This window comes from Maylandia zebra, linkage group LG7, assembly GCF_041146795.1.
Source record: "Maylandia zebra isolate NMK-2024a linkage group LG7, Mzebra_GT3a, whole genome shotgun sequence".
NCBI classification, from domain to species: domain Eukaryota; kingdom Metazoa; phylum Chordata; class Actinopteri; order Cichliformes; family Cichlidae; genus Maylandia; species Maylandia zebra.
In genome coordinates this window covers 68,732,751-68,748,527 of record NC_135173.1, presented here as the reverse complement: position 1 = coordinate 68,748,527, position 15,777 = coordinate 68,732,751, and the positions used below count along the sequence as shown (strand labels likewise).

The 15,777-nt window shown below is 48.8% G+C and overlaps 1 protein-coding gene across 6 annotated transcripts in view; it reads left to right on the top strand.

Annotated features, from left to right (window-relative positions):
* The window catches only part of rpgrip1l (RPGRIP1 like), a 26,738-nt gene continuing 10,961 nt past the window's right edge, over positions 1-15,777 (top strand). For 2 of the 6 annotated variants that reach the window (XM_076886985.1, XM_076886987.1), the window contains exons 1-19: positions 2-108; positions 757-852; positions 1,015-1,159; positions 1,322-1,632; positions 1,747-1,846; positions 10,394-10,537; positions 10,887-10,992; positions 11,427-11,573; positions 11,647-11,720; positions 11,834-11,973; positions 12,077-12,183; positions 12,255-12,305; positions 12,408-12,590; positions 12,717-12,834; positions 12,930-13,382; positions 14,215-14,766; positions 15,111-15,304; positions 15,543-15,638; position 15,777. The exon at position 15,777 is cut by the window's right edge and continues 56 nt beyond it. In XM_076886985.1, coding sequence (XP_076743100.1) covers positions 765-852; positions 1,015-1,159; positions 1,322-1,632; positions 1,747-1,846; positions 10,394-10,537; positions 10,887-10,992; positions 11,427-11,573; positions 11,647-11,720; positions 11,834-11,973; positions 12,077-12,183; positions 12,255-12,305; positions 12,408-12,590; positions 12,717-12,834; positions 12,930-13,382; positions 14,215-14,766; positions 15,111-15,304; positions 15,543-15,638; position 15,777 — 3,010 coding nt within the window. In that variant the 5' untranslated portion in view covers positions 2-108; positions 757-764. Of the gene's footprint in view, positions 109-274; positions 294-756; positions 853-1,014; positions 1,164-1,321; positions 1,633-1,746; positions 1,847-1,987; positions 2,163-10,393; positions 10,538-10,886; positions 10,993-11,426; positions 11,574-11,646; positions 11,721-11,833; positions 11,974-12,076; positions 12,184-12,254; positions 12,306-12,407; positions 12,591-12,716; positions 12,835-12,929; positions 13,383-14,214; positions 14,767-15,110; positions 15,305-15,542; positions 15,639-15,776 lie in introns of those variants that run through there. The other 4 variants (XM_024803260.2, XM_076886986.1, XM_076886988.1 and 1 more) reach the window with 4 other exon arrangements.

Here is a 15,777-nt window from a genome sequence, read left to right as displayed (position 1 = left end):
CAGAAGGCTCTTCGCACAGCGCGTGCGCTGTTGTACCATAACGACGTGATGAGCGTTTATGTTTTCAGTAGCAACCGTGAGTTAAACTGAACAAAGTCGTTGTAAAAGGTAAGAAATGCGTCAGATGTTACCAGAAAAATGACCGGAAACAAGTCAGAAGTAAATATGGAGTCACGAGCGTTTGAGGCGACACGCAATCTGATAATTAGACGGTTCCGCTAGCTCGTTAGCTACTGCTGCTAATGCGGAAAAAAACACGATAGATTCAGAGCTTTTCAGTGAAATACATCCACGTACGCATAATATATATTTTAATTTATTTACCTGATATTAATATGGTGTGTCCCATTGGTCAAAGATAACGCTGCTTTGTTAAATCATCGCTCGGTACCAGACTACCTTTAAATTCTATACGTTTTAATGTTCACGGTCGAAAGTAGCGTTAAATGTGGCTTCGTAATTATCGTCGAAGACTCGGAAACATCGGAATTAGCCGGTTTTAAGTTCGGCATACATGTAACACACTAGGCTGTTTGAATTTTGGTGCTTTTGAAATGGTGAACAGTCCGTTTAACACCGCGCTATTAGAGGCGTCTTTAAAGTGAAGTGCTGCTGATTAAGTTTTCATTGTAAAGTATTTTTATTCATTGTGCCGATTGTGTTTTTAACCTCACTGAGAGATTTATCTTCAGAGATGAATTATAAAAGGCGTAAAGCTGTCTGTAACCGCCACCGACGGTTGAATCTTCTGTCCAGGCTGAAACATGTCAACCCTCCGGGATGAGACGGCAGCAGATGTGCCGGTCAAGGACGTCACGGTGGACCTCTCCAGACTCACACCGGCTCCACCAGGTGTGTCCACACTCATCAGGCTGTTTCAGAGTCCTCCACGTACCAGCAGACAGTTGCATGACTAAAACGTTGAATTCTAACCTACATTTTAGGTTAAATCCAGTGCTCTGTTTTATGTGGTACAGTTTGTTCACCTGCTAATTTGTTGATTTCTGCTCACAGAGTCGTCGACCTATCAGCACGCCCGTGCGCGACTGGACATCTCGCGTGTGTCCCGGGAGGAGCTGGAGGACCGCTTCCTGCGGCTGCAGGAGGAGACGCTGCAGCTCAAACAGCACAGCCACAAACGGGATGATCTAATCAAGAAGTGAGGCTTCTCCCATATGCCCGGGGCGTTTTTATCACTGAACAAAAGCACGTCTTTAAAGAGAACACGTTTATTTCCTCAATAATATTTTTCCACACAAAAAGCTCCAGAATCCTTAATGTGTCTAACAATATACCATTTAATTTAACTGTCTCTCTGCAGACTGAGCACAAAGCTGAAGAGGCTGATGAACAACCGTGACCGCATGGAGCAGCTGGCAGCAGGGACAGCCCCATCCTCCAGGGTCCGAGACGTGGAGATGGAGGAGATGATGGAGGAGCTCCACGAGAAGGTCCGGGCCCTGCAGGCCGAAAACGAAGGGCTGAAACAGCGCCTCCTGGTGGCAAAGCATCAACTCATCAATCGTCAGAGCCAGAGGCCGACGCCGTACGACCGCATCCAGCCGCGAGTCAACACGGGGTTGAAGAAGTTCAGAGACGACATGTCGTCTCCGTCTTTAATACGACCTAAAAGTGAGTTCTGCGGCGTCTCCAGAGCTTCTCTGCCATCACGCTCCACGAACTGCGTGTTTTCTTTCTCTCTGTTTAACTTTTACCATCTTCCCTCTGTGAATTCATCTCCTGCAGGTACGAGGAGTTTGGAGGGAGGAGGACGACCTCCGACTGGCCTGCTGCCTCGCTATGGGCACAGTCTGCTGGAGGAGGCCAGATCAGAGATCCGCAACCTGTGAGTAGGAATAGGAATCAGTGAGATGTTAGTGATCGATTCTGGCTCAAAAACACCTCTAAGCAGGATATCACTCCGGGTTCTTGGCTGGCTTAGCGTTAGCATGCTGTCTGTGCAGGTGCATGTAAAGAGCTGAAGTTGTGTCAGCAGCATGATGGAGCTGTTTCTGGATGCACGAGCACAAGACTCCATAAGCAGGATCGATCGGCAAACAGACTAACAATTCCATACAGCTGGACTACTGGGAACCACTTCTCTACAAGAACCAGTTCTTAATTCCCGTCCTTACCTATGAGTCATCCTGAGCTTATTTAAGGCAAGGCAAGGCAAGTTTATTTGTATAGCACAATTCAACAACAAGGTGGTTCAAAGTGCTTTACAGAGACATTAGAAACAAAAACAAATAAAAAGCATGATTTAAAATTGATTAAAACAATCAAACAAACTAACTAATTAACAAACAAACAAACAAACAAACGAAACAGTATATAAAATCAAAACAGATAAAATCAGTAGTTAAATGCAAGTTTTGAAATTTAAGCTTAAAAGTGTGGATTTGGTGCTTTATTCAAATGCAGCTGAGAACAGGTGAGTCTTCAACCTGGATTTAAATAAACTGAGTGTTTCAGCTGATCTGAGGCTTTCTGGGAGTTTGTTCCAGATATAAGATTTAACCATGCCACACTGGACTCTACTCTGGCTGCTTTTCACCAGTTTGTGAATTGTCCCACAAGGAGCAACAGGACAATTGACCTACTGTATGCTAATGTGAGAGATGCATACAGAGCCACCCCCCCCCCCCCAGAAGTCAGACCACAACCTGGTTTACCTACAGCCACAATACACACCCCTCGTCCAAAGGCAGCCGGTCACAACGCGCTCCATCCGGAGATGGACCCCAAAAAAGGAGGATGCTCTGAGGGACTGCTATGACACCACAGACTGGGATGTGCTCCTGAGCCCACATGGTGAGGACATAGAGGGGGCGACACACTGTCTTACAGACTACCTCAACTTTTGTGTGGACACGGTCGCACCTGCTAAGACGGTACGGTGTTATCCTAATAACAAACCGTGGGTAACACAGGAAGTCAAAGCTGTCCTCAACATGAAGAAGAAGGCTTTCAGGAGCAAAGTGAAGGAGGAGATGAAAGCAGCACAGCGGGAGGTGAAACGCTGCCTGAGGGAAGCAAAGGACACCTACAGGAGGAAGGTGGAGCAGAAGTTGGAGAGGAACAATATGAGGGAGGTCTGGAATGGTGTGAAAACCATCACAGGCCACAACACCAAGAAAAGCACAGTGGGGGGACTGTGGAGAAGGCAAACAAACTCAACAACTTCTTCAACAGGTTTGACCAGCCCACAACCCCCCCACCCTCACCCTCACCTTCACTACAGAGTCCTCTCCCCACTCTCCTGCCTCCCTCGCTTCCCCCCCTTCCTGACACCATGACACCCCCCTCCTCCAATCCCTCTCTCAGCAGCAAGACATCTCCCCCCCTCCCCTCCTCCCAAACATCTCCCAGTGTCACAGTGGATCAGGTCAGGAGACAACTGAGGAAGCTTCGCCCCAGAAAGGCAGCAGGCCCAGACAAGGTGTGTCCTAGGATGCTAAAGGCGTGTGCTGCTGAACTTGGGGAGCCGCTACAACGAGTCTTCAACCTCAGTCTGCGACTGGGGAGAGTGCCCGCCCTATGGAAGACATCCTGCATCGTCCCGGTCCCCAAAAAGAACCGGCCCAATGAGCTGAATGACTTCCGACCGGTGGCACTGACGTCACATCTTATGAAGACTCTAGAGCGGCTCTTCCTCAACCTCCTCCGACCACAGGTACAACATGCCCAGGACCCACTACAGTTTGCATACAAGGCGGGTGTCGGAGTGGAGGATGCCATCCTGTACCTCCTGCATAGAGCCCACTCACACCTGGATGGGGGAAAAGGCACGGTCAGGATCCTGTTTCTTGACTTTTCCAGTGCCTTTAATACCATCCGGCCCTGTATGCTTCAGGAAAAACTGAACAGGATGGAGGTGGACCCCTGCCTGGTGGCTTGGATCTCCGACTACCTCACCGACAGACCACAGTACGTCAGGCTGAAGGACATCACGTCTGACACTGTGGTCAGCAGCACAGGAGCACCACAGGGAACTGTGCTGTCCCCTCTTCTCTTCACCCTGTACACCTCTGACTTCTGCTACAACTCTGAATTATGCCACATTCAGAAGTTTGCAGATGACACAGCCATCATGGGGTGTATCTGGGACGATGAGGAAGAGGAGTACAGAAGTCTGGTGAGGAACTTTGTCGCATGGAGTCACACAAACCAACTCAACACCTCAAAGACTAAGGAACTGGTTGTGGACTTCGGGAGGTCTAGAGAAGGTCCACTGCCAGTTCAGATAGAGGGGGAGGAGGTGGAGGTGGTCAACAAGTACAAGTACCTCGGGCTGTGGGTGGACAATAAACTGGACTGGTCATGCAACACAGAGCACCTGTATAAAAAAGCCCAAAGCCAACTGTACTTCCTCAGGAGGCTGAGGTCTTTTAACATCTGCAGGAAGCTCCTGAGGATGTTTTACCAGTCGGTGGTTGCTGGAGTACTTTTCTATGCTGTGGTGTGCTGGGGGAGCAGCACAGCAAAGAAGGACTCATCCAGGCTGGAGAAACTGATCAGGAGGGCTAGCTCTGTGGTCGGCATGAAGCTGGACACTCTGGTGACAGTGGCAGAGAAAAGGACATTAAAGAAACTGCTGGACATTATGGACAATGCTGGGCATCCTCTGCACACGGCCATTAACAACCAGAAGAGTCTGTTCAGTGACAGGTTGCTTCTCCCAAAGACAAGAACTAACAGACTTAAAAACTCCTTTGTCCCACACGCCATCAGACTGTTTAACTCCTCTCTGGAGGGGAGAGGGAGGGGAGACAGGAGGACAAAGGAGGGGGGAACAACTAAGCTGTAGTGCCTCTTCACCTCACTGTGCAATACTTTTTGTAAATAGTCAACAGTGCAATAGACCTCAATACTTGAAATGTGCAATTCACTTGTATTTTTATTTTTTATTCCTATTTATTCTATTTATCCCCTTCGTATATTTTATTTATATTTGTCTCTGTATTTATATATATGTGTGTGTGTGTGTGTGTGTATAACTCTGTAACTTCTGTCGGTGCTGTGCTTTTTTGGAAGTCGAATTTCCCAGAGGAACCCACCCGAGGGATTAATAAAGTTCTATCTTATCTTATCTTATCTTAAGGAGCATAAAAGCTGAATGCAGCTTCTCCGTGTCTGGTTCTGACTCTGGGAACTGATAAAAGACCGGATCCAGATGACCTGAGGGATCTGGAAGGTTCATACTGGGTCAGGAGGTCACTGATGTATTTTGTAGAGATGGCACGATACCACTTTTTTATGTTCGATACCGATATCATAAATTTGGATATCTGCCGATACCGATATGAATCCGATATAGTGTGTTTTAATCAACAAAGCTGTTTTTTAAATATCTTGCTGCATTTTGTATAAGTTCATACTCAAGTTTAAAACAACAACTACACTAAAGCTATTCTGTTATACCTGTATGCAAAAAAAATATTTCATAGTTCAGCAATACTGATCAAGCTAATAAACTCAAACCTACACCATCCTCCCTATTCTGGTATTTTAAAGAGTACTTAGCGTAAATATTAAGCAACCTAACTAATAGGGTTCCAACTCCCAGCAACAACAAAAATAAATACCGTATTTTCACGACCATAAGGCGCACTTAAAAGTCTTAGATTTTCTTCAAAAAGTGCGGCGCGCCCTATAGCGCGGTGCGCCCTGTGTGTTGTAAGGCAGACGTAGTAGAGAACACCATGAGAACGTTAAAGGGTGAAGTGTGGGCGTTGATCGTATATACCGGGACAATCGCACATACCTGTATAAAAGGACAGGTATGTGCATTATGTGGAACATCGTTGTTTTAACAACCCTGAAAATGGCAAAGAGACACGCTTACGAAGCACAGTTTAAACTGAAGGCCATCAGCTACGCGGAGGAACATGGAAATCGAGCAGCAGTGAGAGAATTTAAGATTAACGAATCGATGGTTCGCAAATGGAGGAAGCTGGAAAACGAGCTCCGGCAGGTCAAGAAAACGCAGCTGAGTTTCCGCGGACATAAGGCGAGGTGGCCCGAGTTGGAGGAAAGACTCGAGCGGTGGATCATCGAGCAAAGAGCGAGCGGGAGAAGCGTTTCGACGGTCACCATTCGGCTAAAAGCAGTTTCACTAGCTGAAGAGATGAACATTGAACATTTCCAAGGAGGTCCGTCTTGGTGCTTTCGTTTTATGAAACGGTGCCATTTTTCCATCCGGACCAGGACTACGGTAGCGCAGCAACTTCCAGCGGATTATAAGGAAAAGCTGGCCATCTTCCGCTCCTACTGCAGCAAACACATCGGCGACAAAAACATCCAGCCCAGCCACATCACAAACATGGACGAGGTCCCGCTCACTTTTGACATCCCGGTGAGTCACACTGTGGAGAAGAAGGGGACCAGCACGGTAGCGATACGCACAACGGGGTTTGAAAAGTCTTGTTTCACTGTTGTGCTTGGCTGCCATGCTAATGGACAGAAACTGCCGCCTATGGTGATTTTTAAGCGAAAGACTTTGCCTAAAGAGAAGTTTCCAGCAGGAATCATCATTAAGGCAAATGAAAAGGGCTGGATGGATGAGGAAATGATGAAAGACTGGCTGAGGGAGGTGTATGTAAGGAGACCAGGTGGTTTTTTCCACGCATCACCATCGCTGTTGATCTGTGACTCTATGCATCTCACAGCCGATGTGAAAAAACTAATGAAACAAAGGAACTGTGAGCTTGCTGTCATTCCGGGAGGCCTGACAAAGGAACTCCAACCGCTGGACATCGGTGTGAACCGCCCGTTCAAAGTAAGGCTGCGAGCGGCCTGGGAGCGATGGATGACCGATGGAGACCACAGTTTCACTAAGAGTGGAAGGCAGCGCCGGGCGAGTTACGCCACAATTTGCCAATGGATTGTAGATGCTTGGGCTAACATGTCTGCTGGCACTGTTGTTCGAGCTTTCGCAAAAGCCGGCATCGTTTCCGAGGAGCCGCACAGCACGGAAAGTGACTCTGATGGTGAAGACAGTGAACCTGGCATGTTTGATGGAGATTTAGCGCAGCTGTTCAATTCAGACACAGAGGATGAGGACTTCGATGGGTTTGATTGATGATAAAAATGTGAGTACCAAACTTCGTTTTGCTCCTGCTTTATTTTTAAATATGCACACTTGTATGCTTGTGTGTTGTTGATGATGACGATTACTGGCAATAGAAATGTGAGTAAGGTACCGAATTCAGGTTTGCTCCCGCTTTATTTTTAAATACGCATACGGTACTTGTATGCGCCCTATGGTCCAGTGCGCCTTATGTGTGTTAAATACAGTAAGGGCACACATAACTGAGACTGCGCCTTTTAGCACAGTGCGCCTTATGGTCGTGAAAATACGGTAAATAAAAAATAGGGAACCACCCCTCACGCTCCACCTCATGATGCTTACTCGACGTAATCAACCTTAATTTGATGCAGTGTGAAAAAAATGCACAGAAATCAATTATTTTTCAAGAAATATTAAATAGATTCAACATCTTTCTTCAACAAAATTGCAGACTGCACAGATGGTACCTTCCCAAAGGAAAAAGTACTATAGCTTACTAGGGTATATATACAGTATATTAGACTTAATAGTCACTACAGTGGGGCAAAAAAGTATTTAGTCAGCCACCGATTGTGCAAGTTCCCCCACCTAAAATGATGACAGAGGTCAGTAATTTGCACCAGAGGTACACTTCAACTGTGAGAGACAGAATGTGAAAAAAAATCCATGAATCCACATGGTAGGATTTGTAAAGAATTTATTCGTAAATTAGGGTGGAAAATAAGTATTTGGTCACCTCAAACAAGGAAAATCTCTGGCTCTCACAGACCTGTAACGTCTTCTGTAAGAAGCTTTTCTGTCCCCCACTCGTTACCTGTATGAATGGCACCTGTTTGAACTCATCATCTGTATAAAAGACACCTGTCCACAGCCTCAAACAGTCAGACTCCAAACTCCGCCATGGCCAAGACCAAAGAGCTTTTGAAGGACACCAGGAAAAGTATTGTAGACCTGCACCAGACTGGGAAGAGTGAATCTACAATAGGCAAGCAGCTTGGTGTGAAAAAATCAACTGTGGGAGCAATCATCAGAAAATGGAAGACATACAAGACCACTGATAATCTCCCTCCATCTGGGGCTCCACGCAAGATCTCATCCCGTGGGGTCAAAATGATCATGAGAACGGTGAGCAAAGATCCCAGAACCACACGGGGGGACCTGGTGAATGACCTGCAGAGAGCTGGGACCAAAGTAACAAAGGTCACCATCAGTAACACACTACAACGGCAGGGAATCAAATCCCGCAGTGCCAGACGTGTTCCGCTGCTGAAGCCAGTGCATGTCCAGGCCCGTCTGAAGTTTGCCAGAGAGCACATGGATGATACAGCAGAGGATTGGGAGAATGTCATGTGGTCAGATGAAACCAAAGTAGAACTTTTTGGTATAAACTCAACTCGTCGTGTTTGGAGGAAGAAGAATACTGAGTTGCATCCCAAGAACACCATACCTACTGTGAAGCATGGGGGTGGAAACATCATGCTATGGGGCTGTTTTTCTGCCAAGGGGACAGGACGACTGATCCGTGTTAAGGACAGAATGAATGGGGCCATGTATCGTGAGATTTTGAGCCAAAACCTCCTTCCATCAGTGAGAACTTTGAAGATGAAACGAGGCTGGGTCTTCCAACATGACAATGATCCAAAACACACCGCCCGGGCAACAAAGGAGTGGCTCCGTAAGAAGCATTTGAAAGTCCTGGAGTGGCCTAGCCAGTCTCCAGGCCTCAACCCCATAGAAAATCTGTGGCGGGAGTTGAAAGTCCGTGTTGCTCGGCGACAGCCCCAAAACATCACTGCTCTCGAGAAGATCTGCATGGAGGAATGGGCCAAAATACCAGCTACTGTGTGTGCAAACCTGGTAAAGACCTATAGTAAACGTTTGACCTCTGTTATTGCCAACAAAGGTTATGTTACAAAGTATTGAGTTGTATTTTTGTTATTGACCAAATACTTATTTTCCACCCTGATTTACCAATAAATTCTTTACAAATCCTACCATGTGGATTCATGGATTTTTTTTTCACATTCTGTCTCTCACAGTTGAAGTGTACCTCTGGTGCAAATTACTGACCTCTGTCATCATTTTAGGTGGGGGAACTTGCACAATCGGTGGCTGACTAAATACTTCTTTGCCCCACTGTATATACAACAAACTATTTACAACACAGGGGGAAATCAAGACCATGACAAACTGAAACACAGGGCTTAAATACATAGAGGGAGTAATCAGGGAATAGACAACAGGAGGGAAACACAGCTGGGGCAAATCAGAACTGACGAGACAAGGAAGCGTAAACTGAACACACTGAGATAAGACAGACCTTCAAAGTAAAACAGGAAACGCATAACAGTCATGCCTAAAACAAAACACTGACAACATCGAATCGTAACAAAAGTATTTCCTGTTTTCTACGTATGTTTTGAACCAGTTTAGTACAGTTCCTGAAAGACCTGTCCAGTTCTCCAGTCGTTTGAGTAATATGTTGTGGTCAACTGTATCAAATGCTGCACTGAGATCCAGTAAAACTAAGACTGACATTTTTCCACTGTCTGTGTTCAGACATATGTCATTAAACACTTTTGTCAGAGCGGTTTCAGTGCTGTGGTTCTGTCTAAAACCTGACTGGAAGGCATCGTAGCAGTTACTCTGTTTAAGAAGTAACTGAGCTGTTGAGAAACTGCTTTTTCAATGATCTTACTTAAAAACGGGAGATTTGAGATCGGCCTGTAGTTGTTCATTTGTGTCTTGTCAAGATTGTCCTTTTTCAGTATAGGTTTGATTACAGCAGTTTTTAGTGGTTCTGGAAACACGCCTGATATTAAAGAAAAGTTGACGATCTGTAACAGGTCTGACTCTAAAGTCTTTGAGACCTTTTTGAAAAAACTTGTTGGCAGGACATCTAAACAGCAGGAGGAGGAGTTCAGTTGACCTAAGATGTCCTCCAGGTCTTTGCTGTTAATAGGGTCAAACAGTTTCATGGTGTTTAAACAGGTTTTCGGTGGACACAGTACATATCCTGGATATTAAGGATATTATTAAAGGTGGTATTTTACATCAGTCATTGAAACTCCTCACAAATATTTACCGTGTCCTCCTAGCTGGCATCGGCACTGAAACAGGAAGATAAGAGTAACTAAGGCTCCACAGAGCTTCCTTCTGAGGATTTATAAATGACAGTTTTTGTAGTTCTTTACTGGATTCACGCTGTGAGTGAAGTGCAGACTCGCAGCTTTAGCTGGAGGGTTTAAATAAGGTCGTGACACACACAGTCCCTCATTTTCAGAGGCTCATTGATTGTGACGCGCCATGTTTGTGTCGCAGAGAGAATGTGATCGAGTCCCAGCGGAGCCGCATGGAGGAGCTGGAAGGTGCATCGGAGCTGCTGAGGGAGGAGCTGAGGAGGAAGGAGGCCGAGTATGAAGAGAGACTCCTGCAGGTCCGGCAGGAGCAGAGCTCCAAACTGAGGTACGAGCTGCTGGTTTTAAATACGAAGCCTTCCGTAAAGCTGAGCGGCGCCTCGTTCTGATGTTTCCTGTTATTTCATCAAAAATGTCGTTTATGTTTGAGTAAATGAAAATCCATCTAAATAAAACCAGTGAGAATATTTTGGTCTCAGGTTTTTGTTGGAGGGGAGCACCAGAACCTGTTTCTCACGGTTTCAGTCCAACAGCTTTCACCGTATCAGGGCAGAAGATGAGCTCGTGCTGTGGCGAGGCGTCTGTCATTCACAATAATCGCTTTCTGTGGTCACCTCTTCACTCAAAGCTGTGCTCGAGGTCGAGGTTGTGGATGAATCTTTGTTTTTTCCTGTCAGGACGCACGTCAACAGCAACGTGACGCTGATCAAACTGCAGAAGCAGCTGGCGGTGAGATCCAACACCGTGGCTGAGCTGGAGGGGCGATATCTGCAGCTGCAGGAGGTGAGACGTTTCCTGGCCTCCTCCTCTTCCTCCCCCACCTGAAACCCTGCAGCACCAAGATCAACATCCAGTAATCACTACTGATCTTCTCTGTCTGTGAGAGAACAAATTATCGCACTTTTCTATGCAACGCTGTGACTTCAAGCGCAATCAAATCCCTCTGCAGCCAATCAGGAGAAAGATTTCTTAAGAGGGGAGGGGCTTGATTCAGTGCACAGCATTGTTTTAAACTGTGAATCATGCAGATGAGTAGGGACGAAACACCAGAGCTGGATATGATGAGCTCAAAGATCATGTGACTAACCTCCCGTTTATAATTCCACCTTATGGCACTGACACACATCTGCAGACACAGCTGGCCTGACGAGATCAACAAGACCAGGTGTCAGGTGTGTACACAGAGCGAGCTAACAGCGGCGGCGTTTGTTTTGCAGAGTCAGCAGACGCTTAAGCTCAGTCATGAAGCGGCGATGGCGAAGGTGGACGAGCTGTCGGCGGATCTGAAAAACGAGCGGCTGAAGCGCTTGGAGCTGGAGAAGCAGCTGCAGAGTGCCAGCGTCTCCAGGACGAGGATGGAGCAGGTGAGCCCGAGTCCGCTGTAGGGGTGTGCTGCTGTGCAGGTGTGGTGGCTCACCTGCCTGTGTGTGCGTTCAGCTGCAGGAGAGGATCGGCGAGCTGGAGCAGGACAGAGACCTGCTGAAGGACAGCAACGAGAAGCTGCTGAACAGGTGAGCAGAAGGAGGCGAAGACACGCCGCGGCGCTGTGAGGGCCGTTTGTCCATGAACGTTTCAGTCTTACCTGGCCCAGGTTGACCTCCGTCACCTCCTCCTTTCGTTGCAGCGCCTTTGACGTCTCTCAGCAGGAGAAATGGCAGCTTCAGGAGCAGCGGCTGAAGCTTCAGATCTCTCAGCTGGAGACGGCGCTCAAGGCCGACCTCGTCGACAAAAACGAGATCCTCGACAAAGTCAAGGCCGAGAGAGGTACGGGTACGCCCCCTACCTGCCCATTAAGACCGCTCCGTGTCCCGTGAGAGCGCCGAGGGTGAACGTGGCGACCGATTTCCTCCCTCTGATTGTTTTTCAGACACAAACAAGAAGCTGAAAGAAGCAAATCAGAAGCTGGAGGTGCAGTTCCTGCAGCAGAAGCAGCAGCTGGAGGAACTGAACGAGCAGCTCAAGTTTTACAGTCGGGTGAGCAGATGAATCAAATCCTCTCGCCTGCTGCAGGTTTGGTGTGTGTGACATCACCGTGCTCTTCACAGGGGAGCGACTACGACGTGGCCGAACTCACCGAGGCGCTGCTGCTCGTCAAAGTGAGTGCCCGTCACACGCCGCTGCCGTCGTTACTGCGATCATACACAGCCCAGATTCAGTCTCACGTCTCGCCTTTTGTCTGTAACATCATCGTCTATCAGACACGTAAATCCCAGAGGAGTGGAGATCTGGACTTCCTGAGGGAGGCGGAGGAGGAAACGGGCGGCACCAGCATGGAAAACGCCATTAAGGAGCTGCGAGCCGCTCACGCCGAAACCATCCAGGAGCTGGAAAAGACCCGGAGCCTCCTGAGCACGGAGAGCCGGATCAGCCAAGGCTACAAGGTGGAGCAAACACACCCGCCCACTTTTATTCTTACTGTATGCAAAGCAGCAAGGGGAGGGGTCAGAGTGGAACCTGATCACGTTTGTTGTGCTGAGCAGAATCTATTTCCTTTCTTGTGGCCGCAGGCCGAGCTGGACGCCGCGCTACGCAAGATGGACGCCGACAAACTCGAGTACGAGCAGAAGCTAGAACGCCAGGCTCAGCTGCTGGACGCCAGGGCAACGAAGATCAGGAAACTGGAAGGTTCCCGCCCACCCAAGCATCCATCCAGTTCTCCTGCTGATGTTCAGTTTAAAGAATAAATGAACCGTTGATGATGAGGTTTCTCTGCTCCGCAGCTCAGCTCAGAGACATCGCCTACGGGACCAAAACCTACAGCGTCAAAGCGGACGCCACAGCCGAGGACGAGGCCGACGAATCTGGCGAAGCGCTTCACCTGGAGAGTGGAGAAAACCTGCTGGAGCTTCAGATAGTAGGCGTCACGCTGTCTGGCTCTGCCCTGCAGATGCTGGGCGAAGCTGAGCCCGCCACCTTCTGTACGTACGCCTTCTACGTGTTCGAGCTGCACGCCACACCGGTGGTGACGGGCCACAGTCCAAAATACAACTTTACTTCTAAGTACGTGGTTAGCGTGGACGAACGCTTCCTCGACTACCTCCACCGGGGCGCGGTGAGGGTGGAGCTGCACGAAGCGCTCGGTCTGGACTGGAGGACGCTGGCGGCTGGCGAGCTTCATCTGCAGCAGCTGCTGGAACAGGACGGGAAGGTTCACGGCAGCGTGGCGCTCGTCGGTGAGTCATTGGTCTGTGGGGGGAGGGAGAGACTGACATAAGCACAGACTGAGAGACAGCCAAAGAGCTGCTCGTGTAAAGGCTCAGGCTCACTGACAGAGTCCATGTTTCATTTGTCACACACACAGACACACACAGACACACACAGACACAAGAACAACACTGAACAGGTGCAGACCGACAGCGAGCAGTGAACAACCGTTACCGGGTGCATCACTAAAGTACATTATTTTGTTATTAAGTGCATGAGCAGTGTAGAGAGTCCAGTCCAGCATCACTCGGTGTGGACACACTGCAGGTCAGGGAGCTCTGAGCGAGCGGTGCATCCAGCAGAGCGCACCGCTCTTTGGAGAGCTCGTCTATCCCGATGCTGTTCCTCCACCTTCAGAGGGAGGTGGAGGTCTGAGGAAGAAGAGACGCTTCTTTAAAAAGATGTTTAGCGCCATCTGCTGTCAGTACGGAACATGACGTCATGAGTTTGGTTGGTTGTGGCTAGCAGACTTAACATAAACTAATGTGAGTCTGTTAGCTGCAACCAACCACATGACGTTACATCTAATGTAAATTAGCCTTTATAAGGGGAGCGCCTCATGTCCGCTCTAAGCTCAAATATGTACAAGGTGAGAGTAGGGCCGAGGACACAACCTGGATATTTACCTTCCTGTGTGTCATGAGGGGCCGTGTGACCCGCGAGCCAGCTCAGTGACGGCCGGATCCACGCGGTCTGCGGGCTGGCGGCTGTACTTGACGATGACGGTAGACTCGGCGACTGTCGGTGATGCTCGATGAAAACGCGTCGTCAGATGAACGCTCGTGTGCAAACCTCTTTCAGGGTCGCGTGATGAGGCGCGCTGCTTCGGCTCCTTGGAGTTCTGGCTCAGGCTGAGGGTGCCCATGACGGAGACGCTGCGACTGTACCGAGAGAAGATGAAGGCGGTGAGCTTCATCATCACCCGTCATCACTCAGATACACGAGCAGGAGGATACACCCATGGTGTACACACACCTGAGCAGGTGAAGGTTCTCACTCGTGTCGTTTCTCCTCAGCCTCCGCCAACGACCGGCGACTGGAACGAGCTCTTCATCACCGTCCGCCGCTGCTCCGGCCTTCAGCCGCGAGGCTCCTGGCAGCCGAGCCCCTATGTCGTCTACAAGTTCTTTCACTTCCCCGACCACCCCACCGCCACCGTTCACAACCGCCAGGACCCCGACTTCCATGACCTCAGGTCGTACTCCGTCTCGATGGATGCGGACCTGGACCGGTACCTGAAGTCGGAGCTCCTTCAATTCTACGTGTTCGACTACAAAGAGGAGCAGATGGACATGTACCTGGGGAAGGCCCAAGTCCCTCTGAGGACGCTGACCCACGACGAGAGCCTCACAGGTGAGTCAGGTGTTTGTAGCACACTGTTCGCCTGCAGGTGCAGCTTCAGTGTTCAGCTGCAGCGTGACCTGTTAAAATGGGGTTCTTTCTCACCGTCATTACCTGAACATGGGCATACACACTTTACACTGGTTTTAAATAAACTGGACAGGAAATGTTTTCATTTTTAGCTCCTGATGAAGGCTCCAGGCTTTTCGATAAAACATCGAAAAGTGTTTTAATGGTTTAAACTTCTTAAATCTAAAGTTAACCAAACGCCTCACACTGCTGCTGTCTGAGGAAATGTTTCAGGATCAGCTCGATCAGATGTGAGTGAGCACGTGTAACCTGCTCTGCTCCCTCAGGTGTGTTTTCGCTGGCCGATCCCTCTGGACTCCCCGCCGGGAACATCGAAGTGACTCTGAAGTGGAAGGTCTCCTACATCCACCCGGTGGACGCCATGGAGGACGAGCCCAGGTTTACTCCTGTGGAGGAAGCGTCAGAGGCCAAACAACAGCCGGAGGGCAAGGAGGCCCGCCGCCATCGCGCCGAATCTCAGGTCAGGTCATCCAGATGACCCAAACATAAATGATAAATTTAATAATGGCCTGAAAATGTTTTCGATTTTTTTCTCCTTTTCTGCGAATTTAAACACAACAATCGAGCGATTCCCATAATTCCCTGAGGAGCCTGTTCCTCCTGAAGGCTGTGGCCTTCCTGTGGCTTCAGCAGATGTTCACCTGTGACTCGGTCCAGGTGTGCTCTTCCCTCACCTCTCTGGATGCTTCCCCCTTCAGGCCCCGCTGCCCAAACCAAGACTGAAGACTCAGGTGAAGGGAACGCCACCTGCCAAAAAAGTCACGTTTGTAGAAGGGACAGCCGCCAACCAACAGGTGAGAGGCACTGCCTCTGTCAGGTGATCAGAGAGGGAGGAGTTTACCTGCAGCTCAGCAGGTGCATTCAGGGCTCAGGTGGAGATCGGATAAAACAACACGTGGAGTTTGATGTTTTTCTGTTTTTCCTTCTTTCAGC